Source organism: Rhinolophus ferrumequinum, chromosome 23, assembly GCF_004115265.2.
Source record: "Rhinolophus ferrumequinum isolate MPI-CBG mRhiFer1 chromosome 23, mRhiFer1_v1.p, whole genome shotgun sequence".
Lineage (NCBI taxonomy): Eukaryota > Metazoa > Chordata > Mammalia > Chiroptera > Rhinolophidae > Rhinolophus > Rhinolophus ferrumequinum.
Window position 1 is genome coordinate 6,252,881 of NC_046306.1, and position 17,384 is coordinate 6,270,264.

At 40.1% G+C, this 17,384-nt stretch overlaps 1 protein-coding gene across 2 annotated transcripts in view; it reads right to left on the reverse strand.

The window, feature by feature from the left end:
- The window catches only part of DOK5 (docking protein 5), a 126,012-nt gene that overhangs the window by 25,303 nt on the left and 83,325 nt on the right, over positions 1 to 17,384 (reverse strand). For both annotated transcript variants that reach the window (XM_033094239.1, XM_033094241.1), the window contains exons 5-6: positions 16,259 to 16,448; positions 5,867 to 6,002 (exon numbers count right to left, since the gene is read on the reverse strand). In XM_033094239.1, coding sequence (XP_032950130.1) covers positions 5,867 to 6,002; positions 16,259 to 16,448 — 326 coding nt within the window. The remainder of the gene's footprint in view (positions 1 to 5,866; positions 6,003 to 16,258; positions 16,449 to 17,384) is intronic.

Here is a 17,384-nt window from a genome sequence, read left to right on the forward strand (position 1 = left end):
AATAACAACACGTTGAATTTAAAAAGCAAGAAGCCAGGGGAAGAATTAATGAGGTATAAGATTGCTTTCTGGTGCCAAAACAACCCAAACAAACAGGACTTCTTGCAACACAGTTTTGTTAAAGATATACTCTAAGTTGCTTGATATGTCTAACAGTTCCCTGATATGCAGGGTAACTTGAAAACACTAAGACAGTTATCAGGGGAGATACAGAGGGGCACAAGAGCCAACCGTAAGGAGCTCTATGGCTGTAGGCAAGTAGACTCAGCCACTCAGAACTTCAGTTCTCTCATCGATAAGACAGGGGCGGGGATTCCTTCCAGGTTCAAGGTCATGGATTATATTCTCTGGAATTGTAAGCCCTCGGGGAACCTGGGTATCACCTGTCAATTATCACTATATTCTAGAGCATATGACAGAGCATCGTAGGTCCTCAATAAACATTTCTGAACGAACAAATGATGAGAATGGATGAATTTACCTCATCGAGATATTGTGGTAATTAGAGAAAAAGCAAGTAAAGTACGTCTGGCATATCGTACGAGGCTTGATAAATGGCGGTGGCTGTTATTACTACCGTGCTTCCCTGAAAATAAGACCTCGCTGGGCCATCAGCTCTAATGTGCCTTTTGAAGCAAAAATATTAATGTAAGACTCGGTCTTATATTATATTATGTTATAAAAACCCTATATTACATTATATTATATTATAGTATATTGTATTATATTATACCGAGTCTTATATTATATTAAAATAAGACCGGGTCTTATATTAATGTTTGCTCTAAAAGACGCATTAGAGTTGATCGTCCGGCTAGGTCTTATTTTCGGGGAAACATGGTAAAGAGCCCAGCATATAGCAGATGTTCAATAAAAAAAAATGATATTAGTAGCAAAACACCATAAAGTAGGAAAAGTATTCAAAAGGTAGAATCAAGGCACTAAATAAACATTACGCCAGAAGTCTGCAGGGTGTGGGGACACTTGGTGGCCCCCATGATCTTCCCCTCCAGGTGTTTAAGCCTTTTTGTGGTTCCCTTTCCGGACTGTGCTTTTAATCAATAAACTATGTCAGGATGATGGGATGTCACCTCCATGATTATGATAAATAGGACTGTGACCCCCCACCTTGCAAGCAGACACTCTCTCTTGCTGGCTTTCATGAAGGAAGTGGCTGTGTTGACCCATGTAGCTAACTGAGGACGGCCTCTCAGAGCTGAGGACGGCCTCCTTCCAATAGCAACCAAGGCCGTCAGTCCTACAGCCACAAGGAACTCAAGTCCATGAATAACCACATGAACTTGGAAATGGATCCCTCCCCAGTCTAACCTTCAGAGGAGACTGGAGCTCCAGCTGACAATGGCGTCTCCGCTTTGTGAGAAACCGAACCTGGGGGTCCAGCTAAGCCATGCCAAAACCCCTAACCCAGAGCAGCTACGAGGTAATAAATGGGTGTGTTTCATGGTGCATATTTTGTGGGACTTTGTTACGCAGCAACAGAAAATGAATACATGTAGTAACACAGGCAAGACATCAATTGGCCTCTGCAGGGGTGGCAAACACCCAAACAGGACCACCCAGAGTGACAACAGAGCGAGGTGGGACTGGGAGAACTGAAGACCCCCATTCTATCTAAAGAGGGCAGACACTACCGGGCATACCACGCTGTTGCCATGTGGGGATGTGAGATCAGTGTTGTCAGACCTTCTCACTTTTCAACACAATACAGAAATCTGAGTTTTATGTGAAACCTTAATTTTTAAATATTGGCCAGAAATTTGGAATTTTTAAAACAGCAGTGAGGTGGTCTCATACAGGGCAAAGGAAACATGTGTGAGAGGCTTCATTCAGAGATAAAGCATAATTTGGGGGTTATCGTAACCGGTGACAAATGTGAGCCCCACTCCTTCCAAGCTGGTGACCTTAGGCCTTCAATCCAAGGGTCACTGTGAGGGTTAGAGAGTACCAGAAAGTCCTTAAAATATTGTCTGTTATAGAGTAGAGGGATGATATATTTTCATGATTATTGATATTATTATTGTATTAGTTTCCTATGTATCAAATTGCCATCAAGTGGTAGCTTCAAACAACACAGATTTGTTCTCTCACAACTCTGGAGGCCAGAAGTCCCAAATCAGTTTCACTGGGATAAAATCAAGGTGTCCCTGAGGTGTCCCTTTCTGGAGGTCCCAGAGGAGAATCCATTTCCCTGCCTTTGCCAACTTCTAGAGGCCACCAACATCCTTTGGGTCACATTCTTCCACCTTGAAAGCCACCAGCATAGTGTCTTCAAATCTCTCTCTCTCTGTCCCTCTGCTCCCAGCGTCATAGCACCTTCCGTCTAACTCTGACTCCTCCTGTTTCTTTCTAATGAGGACCCTGGTGATTACATGGGGCCCACCTGGATAATCCAGGATAATCACCCCATCTCAAGAGCCTTCACTTCATCACATTCGCAGAGTTCCTTTCACCACAGAAGGCCACATTCGCGGGCTCCAGGGATTAGGGTTGGTCATCTTTGGGGAGCCATTATTCAGCTTATCACAATAAGAATAATAATAATAATTAATAATAATAATAATACTTACTATTATTATTATCCAACCCACAACCCTCTTCTTTATGACTTCTGGGACTCAGGGTCACAAGTCTGCTCCACACCAATTCACTTAAGGCTGCAACCTCAAACTGGCATGGGTCCCCCGGGAAGCATTCTGTCTGTACATTCAGTCAGGGAAGTTTTACAATGGTGGCAGCTAACAGGGGGTTAGGGCTTCCTAATAATGAGGCTAAGGCCAGAGGTTAGCTTCACCATCTTTCTCCATTTATGACCTTGGCTATCTCAGAGAGGCAAGTCAGTAGTGGCATAAAGGCACTTCCTAGCTGAGAATAGGAGGTCTGACAATTAAGTTCGCAACCTTGTTGCAACAATGTTGCTAACCTTTTTTTGATATCAGAGGGATTATTCATTATGGGTTTGTACCAACTGGAGAAACAATTAACCAAGTTTACTATTTGGAAGTGCTGAAAAGGCTGCGTGTAAAAGTTAGGCAACCTGAACTTTTCGCCAACAATTCATGGCTCTTGCATCATGACAATGCACCCGCTCACACGGCGCCGTCTGTGAGGGAGTTTTTAGCCAGTAAACAAATAACTATATTGGAACACCCTCCCTACTCACCTGATCTGGCCCCCAGTGACTTCTTTCTTTACCCGAAGATAAAGGAAATATTGAAAGGAAGACATTTTGATGACATTCAGGACATCAAGGGTAATACGACAACAGCTCTGATGGCCATTCCAGAAAAAGAGTTCCAAAATGGCTTTGAAGGGTGGACTAGGCACTGGCATCGGTGCATAGCTTCCCAAGGGGAGGACTTCGAAGGTGACCATAGTGATATTCAGCAATGAGGTATGTAGCACTTTTTCTAGGATGAGTTCGCGAATTTAATTTTCCGATCTCATATAGCCAGATCTATCTGGATCCATTAATAATTACCAGAAAACTCAACACTGAAACCTAGGGTGTGTGGCCAATAGTGCTGTATCATTCATTTCATTTTAGCATGGTAGCTCTTTTCTCCCCCGACCACAAATTAATTCAAGTACGTTGCTTTTAATCATTTCACAATCCCTAGTTTAACTTCCTTGAGATTCAGATCCCAATTGGAAGCTTACTCATTTCCATCTAAAACAGGATGTTGTTGCTTTAAAAATCACATTCATTTTATAGAACTCGTTAAGTATACAGCGAATTAAAGAGCAAACATTATTTTCCAGTTAAATTTGCAAGGGGATGATCTGAACGAATTACTCATAATCCTGATTAATTTTTAGCGGAAGTAATGAGAAGGTTAGAAATGGAAAAAAACATGTATGTGCAGAACCTGCCTTTCAAGTACATAACAATTTATGCTAATTGATAGCTTTACAAATAATGTAGTCTTGGAAAAACTTCTTCAGATGTTCAAAGGCATCTAATGGGATAGCTACACAACTTGAATGTAATCACATGTTGCCCTATAAATTCGAAGTGACTTGAATTCTACTTTACAGCTAACTATCTAATATCAATGTATCCATCCATCCACCCACCCACCTGTCCATTTGTCCATCCATCCATCCATCCATTTATTTATCTCTATTACAATATCCAGAGTTGGTAAGCATATGGGGGAATAGACACTGAGATTGCATTAGTTCAAAAAGAACATTTCTAAATGATCGGGGGGGAAAATAATAAAAAGAGTATTTCATGATATATGAAAATTACATGAAATTTGAATTTCACTGTCCACGAATAAATACAGAAACACCCGCTTGATGACGCTTTATCTATGATTGCTTTTGCACCATGACAGCAGAGTTAAGGTGTTGCAACAGAGACAGTCTAAGTCCATAACATCTAACGTATTTACTCTCTGGCTATTCACAGGCACTTTTGCTGATCCTTTCTCTAAAGTCCCAGAGCCCTGCATGCACAAGTCATTTGGGAATAATCTTTGGGACAGATCATATTACTGGCATGCTTTACCCACCCCCCAAATCTAAGCACCCCACAGGTTTAAACCATACATCTTCACACTACCCTAATCTCACCATGCCAACCCAGGTCCTTTTGGTTTTGCAGATTTCTTTCCAGATGTGCAGGTAGCTCTCTGCATGTGTTTGCAGACACGATGCATGATTTGCATTATTTAATTCTTCTGCATTCCATCAAGAGAACGTGCATTTATATTTTTTTAATTTATTCTTCTTAAAGAAGAAATTCAAGAATCATAATTCTCTGTACAATTCCCAGATCCTAGCACAATGCAATGAACAGTGTAGGTGTTCTGAGAGAGTGCCATGGATGCTCAGGTGTGTTTGTGGTGTCTTTGTACATCAATGGCTATGAAGGTTTATCAGCCAGACATGCCAAATGCATGCAAAGGTTTTCTTTGGACCACAAAATGTGACAGTCTTGTTGTTGGCTTTAACTAGAATTAATTTCCAACAGTTCCAGGCTGGAAGATATTATATACAGACTCAAATCCTTGAGTTCTCTGGAAAAAAAACCAAGAGATCTCCTACGTGGAGCCCACAGTCTGATGTCAACAGTTGTTGGGTCTTGGGCTTTTGACATTTCACTCCAGTTTCCCCTGAACCCTCTTCTCTCACTTGTATTTTCTCTCTGACCCCTGCTGACATTTGAAATGATAACTTTTGGTATAGCTGTAAATATGTATCTATAGGTAGGTAACCCACACACTTGTGTCTATAGATGTCCACACACATCCAGATTGGTTTCAATGTACACATTCACGGAAATGGACTGAATGATTATTCCCCCACATCCGATTCTTGGGTTGAAATTTTAACCCCAAAGCTGATGGTATGAGGAGGTAGGGCCCTGGGGAGGTGTTTAGTCATGAATGGGATTAGTACCCTTATAAAGAGACCCCAGAGAGATCCCTCACCCCTGCCATCAAGTGAGACACAGAACATAGCCATTTATGAACCAGGAAGTGGACCCCACCAAACACTGACTCTGCCAGCATCTTGATGTTGGACTTCTAGCCTCCGGGTGAGAAAGAAATTTCTGTTGTTTATAAGCTGCCCAGTCTCTGGCATTGGCTGTAGGAGCTCAAACTGATTAAGACACACATGTAATACTTGAGGCACACAGGAAGGCTATATGCTTTCTGCGTTACCCATGGGCTGCTTTGTGCTTTCCCAGGATGGCATTTAATCCAAGTACTACATGGGTGAGGATAAGACTCAACCACGTGCTCAAATAATGCTGGCCGTGTTTTCCAGCCCAGCTTCCAAGATGGCATCCGACAGGGGTACACACCAGGTCAGAAGGAAGGAACCCCAAACGTACCATGGAATTTTTCACGCTCTGTAGCAAGCGCTCGTGCTGCTCGGCAATCGCCAAGGCAGCAGAGTGGACTTTCTGGTAGATGGCCTCCCCATCGCGCGTCTGAAAGATAAACAGCCCTTCGCCAGTCTCACACATCCTGTGGAAACAAAAACGAAAAGCGTCTGAGAGTCCAGCCCCTAGCCATTCCACACACTGAGAGCCGAGAGTACTCCATGAAACTGGAACCACTTGTTTTGTATGACATAAGGATTCTTGTTCCCATCTGCTGAAAACAAAGTTACCGAGAATCCAAGTTTCCAATTAATTATGGGCAAGGAACCTATCACTCTAGGCTGACGTGGTGCTGATTTTGTTGTTGTTGTTAAGAAGCAAAGGTGGAGGTTAATAAAAAAGCCGTTTCTTGATTTTTAGCATAATCCCTGTACTTCACCTTGCCACTCTCAAAGAGGGTACCCCTGCGACTGCCTTCCCCTTGCAGTCCAGGAATCAGACTCGTGAGGAACTGGCATTCAGCTCAGAGGTGAAAGAAGGATTCTATGGTGCTCAGATTCTGTTCGAGCTTCCTTACAGACAATGCTTTCAGGAGGCTTTCATTTCCAAAATCAGACATCAAATTTCACTCCGGCTTCCACTCAACATGATGGATCAAACACAGCTAAGAATTTTTTTTTTTTTTTTTAATGATTGTGACTGTGCTGAATCAATGTGTGGAACATAAGAGAAGTTTCTGAAGGAAAGCTATATGGGTTTGATTATCAACGTTAAGGATTAAGAGGAAAATCATCTCCACCTCAGACTGTTAAAACAGAAATGAATCCCATTAATAAGGAGAGGTTGGTACACACAATTAGGCAAGAACCAAATAAATGGTTTTTAATTCTAAATATAGTCTAGTGTTTGTATATATAATATATAATTACTAAATACATTTGATTACTCTAAATATTTTTAAAGAACATGGGCAAAATTACATACAAGGGTATTTTTAAAGTTCTAATTTCGATAGGAACATGTATCAACAGTAAACTAAGAGTTTGTTTTTGTTTGTTTTAAACAACCTAATTATTCTAAGACAATTCCACTCCTTCCACCTCAGAATCTCTTGCTGAAAAACTGACGACTAGCTTTAGTGCCTGAGTTTTACTCACATCTGAAGAACTGTTTAACACAACATGGAAACCAAGCAAATTTTCAACTCAAAGCACTGTGGATTATTTTATCTATTCCAGTCTATGCAATTAATGCAATAAAAATAGAAACATTCATCCCTGTCTAATTTTCCACAGTTGGCCCAATACCACGGCCATATGACAGTTTTCAGCACATACAGCATGGAGTATGTAATTGGTCGGAACCTGCCTAGCTTGAATTTCACTAATATGGGTTATGTGAGAAGAAGAAAAAGAAAAAAACAGACGTCTTTTTCAGTAAGCTAATATAAAGAACTATCTCATGAGATTGATCATGTGATTTTATTACTAAGTCATTCTAATCCAATGAAGAATGAAAAACTAAGAACAAAAGCATGTTCACTCAACTCCCATTTCCTTCCTGAAGACTTACTCAAGTACTTCAGAGCTTACTGCTATCCCTGCCTTATTTACTCCCCACCTTATTTACGCCACCATACAAATTTGATTCTACCAGTTGGCACCTAATTTTGCAAGGTTTTATGATTTTCCTACCTCTTTTTTCCCATTAAATATGGAAATATAATTTGTTAAGAGGAGGATGTAACCTCAATCAATTCTTTAAGAGGAAGAAGTGGCCTTCTGCATCCCCTAGGGTTGAGGTCATTATTTATTTACTTATTTATATGCCAACCCTGGTTCTAGGAAGGATGAAGATACCTGTTACTCAGAAACAGTGATAGGATGATTGCTTAATATCAAACCCTGCAACTGCATTTCTCAAACCTGACAACCCAGTGGCTTTTAAACTTTTTGCAACTGCAACCCACAGTAATAAATGTAGTTTAGAGTATGAGTCTGTACGTCAGTCTATCTAGCTACTTATTTATCTATCATTGATTTATGCATATAACTTGCTGATATTTTCCATTCTAGTTTATTTTTTAACACTGGTAGTGAAATGCTTAATCTATATCATGACCCACTAATTGGCCAGCCCTACTATTTGACAGTCACTCTTTTACAAAATGTCTTCTTTTGATAAACAAAATGAATCTATAACCTTCTTTTAATGACATAGGAATTGCTAAATAATCATTGTGATAAAAAAAAAAACAAATGAAATCAAATCCATTGTAGGATCAAGTATTCTTCTTTAAAGTACACAGACCACACACTCCCCTTGCCTCCACCTGAGGATCTGAAAGACACACACATACATACCCTCACACACGTGCTCACACACACATACATGCACACACACATGCATACACACGCACACACTGACCCACACCCACAAGCACACATGCACACACATACACACATGTACACACACATGCACATATACACACGCACATAAACACACGCACACACACCCCATTTCCCACTGACAGAAAGGACCAGGAGTCACCATCTCACACCCTATCCCATCAGCGTGTAGACGAAGGTGAATGGCTAAAGTGGCTCAGACACTACAACGCAGAGCAGAGGGCGCGTGGCTCCGAGATAGCAGCCCCCAGTCAGCACTAGTCAGGCAGTCACACGGGGACACGTGAGCCCAGTGTGTCACAGCTTCTGATTGTTTAAGAGAAGCCAGAAAACTTGATTTTTGTGTGAAATCACCTGACTTTTTAGTGTTGGCAACTTGCTCCATTTTTTTAAACTGTGGGGACCAAAATGCCCCTAGTAATCGGATCTGGCCAGGCCAGCAGTTTACACTAAAGAGTCAGAAATGCGCTCAAGAGCTCTAAATGGGGCAGCACTTAGGCCTTTAGTTTGAATTGTCGGGACTTTTGTCCGTACTGCTCCAGAGCGTGTGTTCTTCAGTAGAACAGCATGACCCAGGAAGGTGATAATGAATGAAAATGGACCTTCACCGTGCTCTTCTACAAGGTCTCTCCTAACCTCGAGCCACGACTTCTTTTATCTCCTTCACCCTCTCCCAATAGCTCTGTTTGCTTCTGTTGTATAAGCAGCTTTAAATCCATTAAAAATGTTACTGCAAGCCTTCGTCAAAATAATATAATGGGCAAACTCCCAAGGCAAATTATATAGGGAAAAAAGGAAAAAAGAAAGGAAAGGAAATAAAAAGAAAAGCACATCAAACAGGCTAATGGTCTTACATAACCTCAGACAGCACATCTGTTCTCCTCGCCACAGAAAACACAACAGAACGAAGATGTTCTAACGGGTTCCTCCATAGCACGGTTGCAAATACTCATTTGGACTTTAAATGGTCCGGACTCCTTGCTTTCTTTTCACCCACTGACTTTTCCCTTGGACACTATTCCAGCATCCAAAGCGGTGCCAAATGCCGCATATCACCTCACCTGTTAGAATGGCTATTATCAAAAAGACAAGAGATAACAAGTGTTGACAAGGGTGAGGACAAAAGGAAACCTTTATACACTGTTAGTGGGAAAGCTAATTGGTACAGCCACTATGGAAAATCTCTGGTGGTTCTTCAAAAATTTAAAAATAGGACTACCATATGATCCAGCAATCCTCCTTCTGCGTAAATATCCAAAGGAAATAAAATCACTATCTCAAAGAGATATCGGAACCCCCATGTTCATTGCAGCATTATTTACAATAGCCAAGACATGGAAACAACCTAAGTGTCTAGTGATGGATGAATGCCTAAAGAAAATGTGATACATACATATATGCAATGGAATATTATTCAGCCATAAAAAGAATGAAGGAAATTCTACCATTTGTCAAACATGGATGGAACTTACGGGCATTATGGTAAGTGACATGAGTCAGACAGAGAAAGACAAATACTGTATGCTCTCACTGACATGTGGAATGTGAAAAAGCCAAACTCAGAGAAACAGAGAGTAGACTGGTGGCTGCCAGAGGTTGGGGAGGTGGGAGAAATGGAGACGTGTTCCTCAAAGAGTCTCCACGTTAGAAGATGAGCAAGTTCTGGGCATCTAATGTAAGGCATGGTGACCACAGTTAAAAATACTGTATTATATACTTGAAAGTTGCTAAGAGAGGAAATCTTACATGTTCTCACCACACAATAAACATGGTAATTACGTGAGGCAATGAAGGTGTTAACTAACCTTTTTGTAGTAATCATTTCACAATATCACACAGGTATCAAATCATCAGCTTGTACACCTTAAACTTAAACGACGTTATATGTCAATTATATCTCAATGAAGCTGGAAAAATAAATAAAGTAAAAGGGACACATTAAAATAAACAAAGAAGACCACAAGACAGGATGCATGGATGAGCATCTAATTTTTTCCCAGAGGTCAGAAGAAAGTCATCCTTTCCTGTAGCGATTTCTCGTGCTATCATCACAGAAGCTCAGAGATGGAGGGGACCTAGCTGAGCTTCTTACAATGCTGGCTTGTCTTATCTGTCTTCACACGCCCATACTTAGCACGTGGTCCCACAAAGAATAGGCACACAGTAATGAAAGAGCTGTTAAGGATGATTATCAAAGAGCTTATTCTGGAATAGAAAGGGGTTCTTCCTTCTGAGCTCATACATGCCTCCACTAATGGCATATTTATAAAAAATGTCTGCTACCTTTATAATTAAAGTTATTTTTTGGATAAATGCCAACCATGAACAAACGGCCATCTAAATGGCACAAGGATAGTATCTGCTGAAAGAAGAGAGGTTTACTTCTCCTGAGCAAGCCTGTGTAAGAGATCCAGTGCATTTTCATTCAATTATCTACTCAACGTATGTAGTAGGTTGGTGCAAAAGTAATTGCGGTTTTTGCAATCATTTTTAACCTTTTAAACCGCAGGAACTTTTGCACCAATCTAATAGTAGGGAGAACTGAGCACATTTCATTTGTTAATTTGTTTTCAGTTCTTTAACGAGAATGAGTATATGCTCTATAAAATATTCAGAAATAAGGGATTATTAATACCTTAGAATCAAGAAGACAAATGGAGAAAACTCCAAGAGTTGTATCAGAATAATTGTCCTTTTACCTATAAATTCACCATTTAGAGGGCGAAACAATTTTCTTTTCCATTGAGAAGGTATTTCACCAATTAGACTTGTTTTTAGAGTGATATACACAGGAACCAAATGATTTCTTTCCCAAGGCTGTTCAGAGGTCTTTTACATCCAAGAAAAGCTTTTCCACAAATTTGTGCACTCCCTTTAAGGAACAGAATTTATATATATATGCAATGTCAATTTTCACATATTCTTGGCATACCTACAGGTTTCTCTTAAAACAATGTCAAAAGCAAGGAAGAGACTCTCTCCAGCTGGTAAAGAGAGGCACTCATGTGTGGTAATTATTCAGTACATTCTGCCAAATGTCACCTGAGCCGCTCCCACTCCTGCAGGTGCTAAACCCAGAGTATTAATTTAAATCAGTCAGAGGGGAAGGTGAAACCTGACACTGACGCATGCTAACTCAGCAGCCAGCTGTAAAATTAACAGAAACCTACCGGACACCTGCCACCTTTCTTCAAACAATAAACATTTCAAAAACGGTTCCATGGGGGATGTTGCCACAGTCAGCGCTTCCTGTCAACTGGATGCTCCCCTAAAAATCAGAGCCCCTGCCAGTCTGATGTGCTTCACTGAAGTTTCAGAGTTTCAAAGTGGAAAGAAACAAACAAAAAACTAGAAAAACCTGAAAAGAAATAAGCTCGGTCTCCTAAATAAATGAATTGTTATCTCCAGGGACACCGAATGGCAATTAATTGTGCAGTCGCACTTGATGGAAAGTTTATGTTTCAACTCTAAATATCTTGAAGGAAAAGACAAAGATAGGGTCAAACTAGGAACGGCATCTAGAAGACCCTACTGACCTCTGATCATGATACTGCCACCCAGGAGAGAGAAACAGTCCTAGCTGTAGCTGTATGTGCTAGGGCTGCACACTGAAATAACAAATGAAAGGTTCCAGAATTAAAGTATACTTTAAAATGTTATACATTAGAGCATATCTCAGGAGGCACACGCAAATTACCAATAGCTTGGTAAGTCTGTCGCTCATTGGTGGATACCCTACCTCCTGGTGAGCGGCTTAAATAACAAAGGTAATATTCTGATAATATCATCTCAAATGGTTTTAGGGAGCTCTGCTTATGTAAGTATGCCTTCTCTTTTGTAGCTCAGTAGAAGTTTGTTAAAAACTAGGCTACCTGCCCGTGGAATGGTAATTACCCTTTTTAGAAATCTATAGGCTTTGGAAGGAAGACCCAAGTGTGATTTCTGAATCCACTATTTACTAGCCCTGTGCCTTTGGACGTGTCATACAGATGCCCGAGTTTCTTTTTAAGGTGGGAATAGTAATATCCCCTAGTTTATGTGATCACTGAGTGGCTTTACTGAGACAGTGCGTGGAAAATGCTTAGTATAATGATTTCTGTAGAGTAAGGGCTCAAGAACTAGTAGCGATTATTCTCCATAGTGGATAGGTCTGCTAGAGCGTAGTTTCTCAGCCAAATAACTGGACCTGGTAGTTCACTGCTGTGGAGGACTGCTCTGTGAGTGTATGTTTAGTGGCGTCTGTGGCCCTTGTGCCCAGTAGACACCAGGAGGCCCCTGCCTGCTGTGACAAGCAAAAATGTCTCCAGGCATCGCAAATGTCCCTGGGAGCAAAACCTCCCCAAGCTGAGACCCGGTGTTCTAAACCTGAGCACCATTATGAGTGATGTTGCTGATTATAGTCCAGTAACCACCCACCCCCATTTGCTTTGAGCAATTATTAAATGCTCGATTGGACACATTTTGTTAGTTTTGTCTTTTAAACGTCGCATCCATTCCCCTTTTGAGGACATCAGTACTCCTTCCTGCTTTGGGAGAACCATCCCTATTCTATTCGTTCCCTGTGTGCCTTGTGCAAAGTGCTCTGTACAGCGCCTGACACATCATAAATGTAACGGTCCACATATGGCCTGAATTCACCTCTCTTCTCTTCTATTGGCTGAGGTGTGAGAAGGTCCCAGAGCTCCTGGAAGCCATCGTACGGAGCCAGAGGGAAGCCCTGCTAGAAGAAACAAGACGACGTAAGAGATGACACCTAGGGTCATCACTGACTCTGAATAAAGCCACGCCTGAAGCCATCCCTACTCCCTGGACCTTGGGTTATGTGAGCCAATGAACTTCTTTCCTGCTTGTGTCAGTTTGGGTTGATAACGACTGCCTACTATGTGCCCGCCCGGCATTACGACAGGTGTTGGTATGTGTACCTTTGCTAATGCGATCTCGTAACATGAGTAATGCATTGCACCCATGCTACAGGTGTCCAGTGGAAGCTCAGGGCGTTAGATGGCACATTCAAGTTCCCACGGCCAGCATGCGGTGGAACTATAATTTAATTTAGTTTTGTCCACTCCCCGTCCGGTTTATTACACATACCCACTGTCGGCCTTGGTGGGTGAAATGGAGCCACTGAGAGGGAACAGCATTCGAGTCCATCTCTGAGAGACGCTAATGATGAGCAGAATTGCGCCCGAGGTCTTTAGGTAGATGCCCTGTGTCCTGGAGGGGGAATACTGTCAGATCTTGGCAGATGCATGTCGGGTATGTGAAAACCATTCGCCCAGAGAGACTTAACTCTTATTCATTTATCGATGTGAGACAGGGAGAAAATTCTGTTAGTTAAAATGAAACTGCCTTGTTTTGGACACAGCCAAGGAAAAAATTATCTTCACTAATAAAGCAAGGCAGATATGAAACCTTCACGCTTGAGGGAACAAGAATGATCTTATTATCCTGAACATCTTGATGGTAACTACAAAAATTCATCTTTATTTCCGTTTCAGGCAAAGTATAAAATAGTAATATTACCTTGTGTTTAACACTGCCTATATCCCGCAAACTCCAGTCCAGCTCCAAAAGGAATCATAGTAAGATATCAAAGACACTATTTAGTTGAACCCTGGCATCCTTCTTCATGCACTGCTGTTTTTACCTACAACAACCCTGCAAGGAAGTTATTACTTGGATAAACCTACAAGGGAGTATAAACACTTTGTCCAAGTCAACAGCGAACAAACAACCAACATTAGAACCCAGGGTCTCTTTGACTCTTGAACCAGTGCTCCTTACACTATACCATGTTATTTGAGAGAGGAGTAAGATCCGAAGAACACCACCCAATACTTTACGTTCTGATCATTCGATCTCAAGTTTGCAACAGCCCCACAAAGCATGACACCGAATAAGAATGCTGTTCAGAATCAATCAATAATTATAAGTCCCTACAATATTTGAGGCACAAGACTGTATAGCATAGGTTGTAAGTATTCTAATTATCTAACTGCTGGAGTTCTCAAATGAAAGACCCAAAAGGTCAGACTATAGGAAACCAAAGTCATGGAATAAAACTCATTTTTCAAGTCAGCACTTCATGGCTTTTGGTCAAAGACCATTTCTGAAATTTATGTCTTCAGTACGTCCATACTTTTGATCCACCATTCCTCTTACCTGAGCTACTTCAGTATGTCTCCACACCCCCGTCTGCCCCTCTATCCTGTTGTTTACAAATCAGGAACATTATTACATTACATTACACACACACACACACACACAACCCCTCGCAAAATATACATGCTTAAAAATCTCTATGGTTTCCTACATGACGTAGGAGAAATATCAAACTCTTTAAAATAATCTTACATCCTTAGCAATTCTACTAGATTTCAATATGAATAAATTAAACTTGTGCAAGATGTGAGTCGTAGTAAAATCTGGAAGATTAAGATCATTCCAGAAAACCGTTTCAAGTAGTCATGAGATACTACAAAAGTTTACTAAGGTTTTAGCCTTCAGAAATTACGATAAAAAGCCATACTCTTTTCCAATTACAATTTCCTATAAATAGTGAATCAAAGAACAATTGAAAAATATTCATGCTTGAATGAGTGCTGCCCGAAATGGGCCCAAAATGTCCTGATCAATGCAGAATTCTCCTGGGCATCAATATGAAATACAAGTGGGGAATGATACGGGTTTATGGTCAATCTTTCTATTATAAAACATTTTTAATACCTTGATTTCACTGGTTACAATTAATACATAAATAATTCCCGAGACCTAAACAGGGAAATATATTCACCTTTCCAAACACATTCTTAATTTTCTATATAGAGATTTTCCCATAAGGATAATAAATAAGACTGATGAAAGAAACACATTGCTCTGAAGATTAAGAATGTATTTTCTAACGTGACGACTTCTGCACTCTCTGGGAGATAAACTCACCTGTTTGCAGCACTTAACGCCACACTTGAAATTATGCTACGCTTGAACTTATATTTTCAGTGCCTGAAAATAGATAGACCAGTTCTAGGACACTTGTATGGGAAAAAAGAATTTTAAACCTTTCTAGGATGGTTGTAAGAACATAAAAATCATCACATTTCTGAAAAGCAAATTTTCAATAACTGGGCTTTGTTTGGAATTAACAGATTAATTTGAGTGAAGCATTACTGTCATGTATTCAGGTGAATTAGGGTCCTAGGGGTTTAGACCTTCTGTTTTTACTCTCTTCATAACAAATATCCTATTTCTGTCCACTTTTACAAAAACAAAAATATTTAAGTCACAAGTTGAATATTTTCAATTTTGATATAATGTCAGGCCATATGCAGAAGGACTTGTATTTCTTAAAATTTAGTCATTTAAATTTCTAAAATACAGAATTTATCCACAGTGTTTCCAAAAAGAGAGCCTAAATCCAAGGGAGGAAGGGTAGGGGAGAAGGAAAATGAGATCTGGTTAGACTACTCTCTTTGTAGGTAATGATCAACCCAAATATTACTGGTGCCATCTTCTCTCTCCCAGATTAACTTCCAAAAGGAGACAAGGAAACCATCCAGCTGCAACTTCAAAAAATGTCAGTGCCCCTCATACTGATGACCTGTCAGCTCCGATGAGGAAACAGAAGCAGAATAATGGTGTGGACGTTGTCCCAGAACCAAGAAGATAGCCTCTGTGTTCAACGCGACCCAGTAAATGGTAAATTTTTACCTCACTTCGCTTCAGGTAGTGGTATGAAATCAAATCACGTAATGAAAATTCATATCGTATTCACGAAACATTCGAATTGTCCATGGGAAAGAAAACCATGTCTGATGTTTGAGTATTTTTACAATGCGCCTAACATTACATTATACAGTCACAATGCTATATATTTCCTGAAGTGTGCCGCGAGGTGGATCTCATATGTAAACCCAGACCTCAAAACGATGAGCACCTGGGGAAAACGAAAAACAAAACACAACAAAAAATGTGGAAAAACAGTCATGGAACTCACCTCCCTGCCTCAAAAGTGAACCAAGCAGCATCTCGTCCATATCGCCGCAGGGCGCTTAGCGGCCAAGAGATGAGTTTGACTCTGGGATTCTGGACGTCCCAAAGACAGATGTGCTCATATGTAATCTGCAAGGCACATTCGCCATGTACATCTAAGTTAGGAGATGGCATCAAATACACATTGAATCTCTCTGGGAGAAAAACAAAAGGTTAGTCTAAAATCCCCAGGAATAGGACAGCAAAGACATCGTAGGAACAAAGAGGCATTTCAAAATAATTCAAGCTCATATTCTAGCTTTTGGTTGAGTATTCAGGAAGATAAAACTTTCTCATAAATTAATAGTTCCAGAAAATGATTTTGCAAATGAAGACCATATTAAATCCCAGCGTAGTGATACAATCTGGCTGTCAACATATACTGCACACTCTTTACATGAGCAAAGACACTTTTCAGAATTTTAAAATTTGCATAATAAAAAAATCTGTATGGCAATAAAAAACTAAAGCAATGAAACCTTTAAAAACAATTTTTTTTCCTGCCACGTACAAATTAATTACACCCACACTTTTGTGTTCACACAAAATTCAGGTGCAAAATGGTCACATGGTTTAATGAAATTAAACGATATACTGATCACCTTATAATGTTCATAACTAGATGAATAAAACTATTTCCCAAATTATTTAAATAAAACTCGACATTAATACCATGCATTTAACAGACCAACAGTTTGGGAAAATGCCAACGGATATATTTGAACTAGTTTTAAGAATGAGCTGTCTTCAGCCAAATACCAGAAAAAAATATTAATTTGCTTGTTTGAATGATGATTAAAATTTTACTAAGTACTCTAAACAAAGCTCTTGGCTTATTACTGCAATCAAATCTTCATCCTCAAAGAGACAATCATGGTATTTCAATTACATTTTTAGAAAATTCATTAATTTAAGAAGTTACAGAGTCAAAAATCTTTAAGTGAAATATGAACAAAAATATTATTACTACACATTTTAATCTATCTGTCATTATGGGGGATTGCCTACATCTGACAAAAGAGTGTGGCACTAATAACACTGTCATTCTAACTTAATTGTTGTATAGTAAAGAAGTCATTAGAATTTTCATA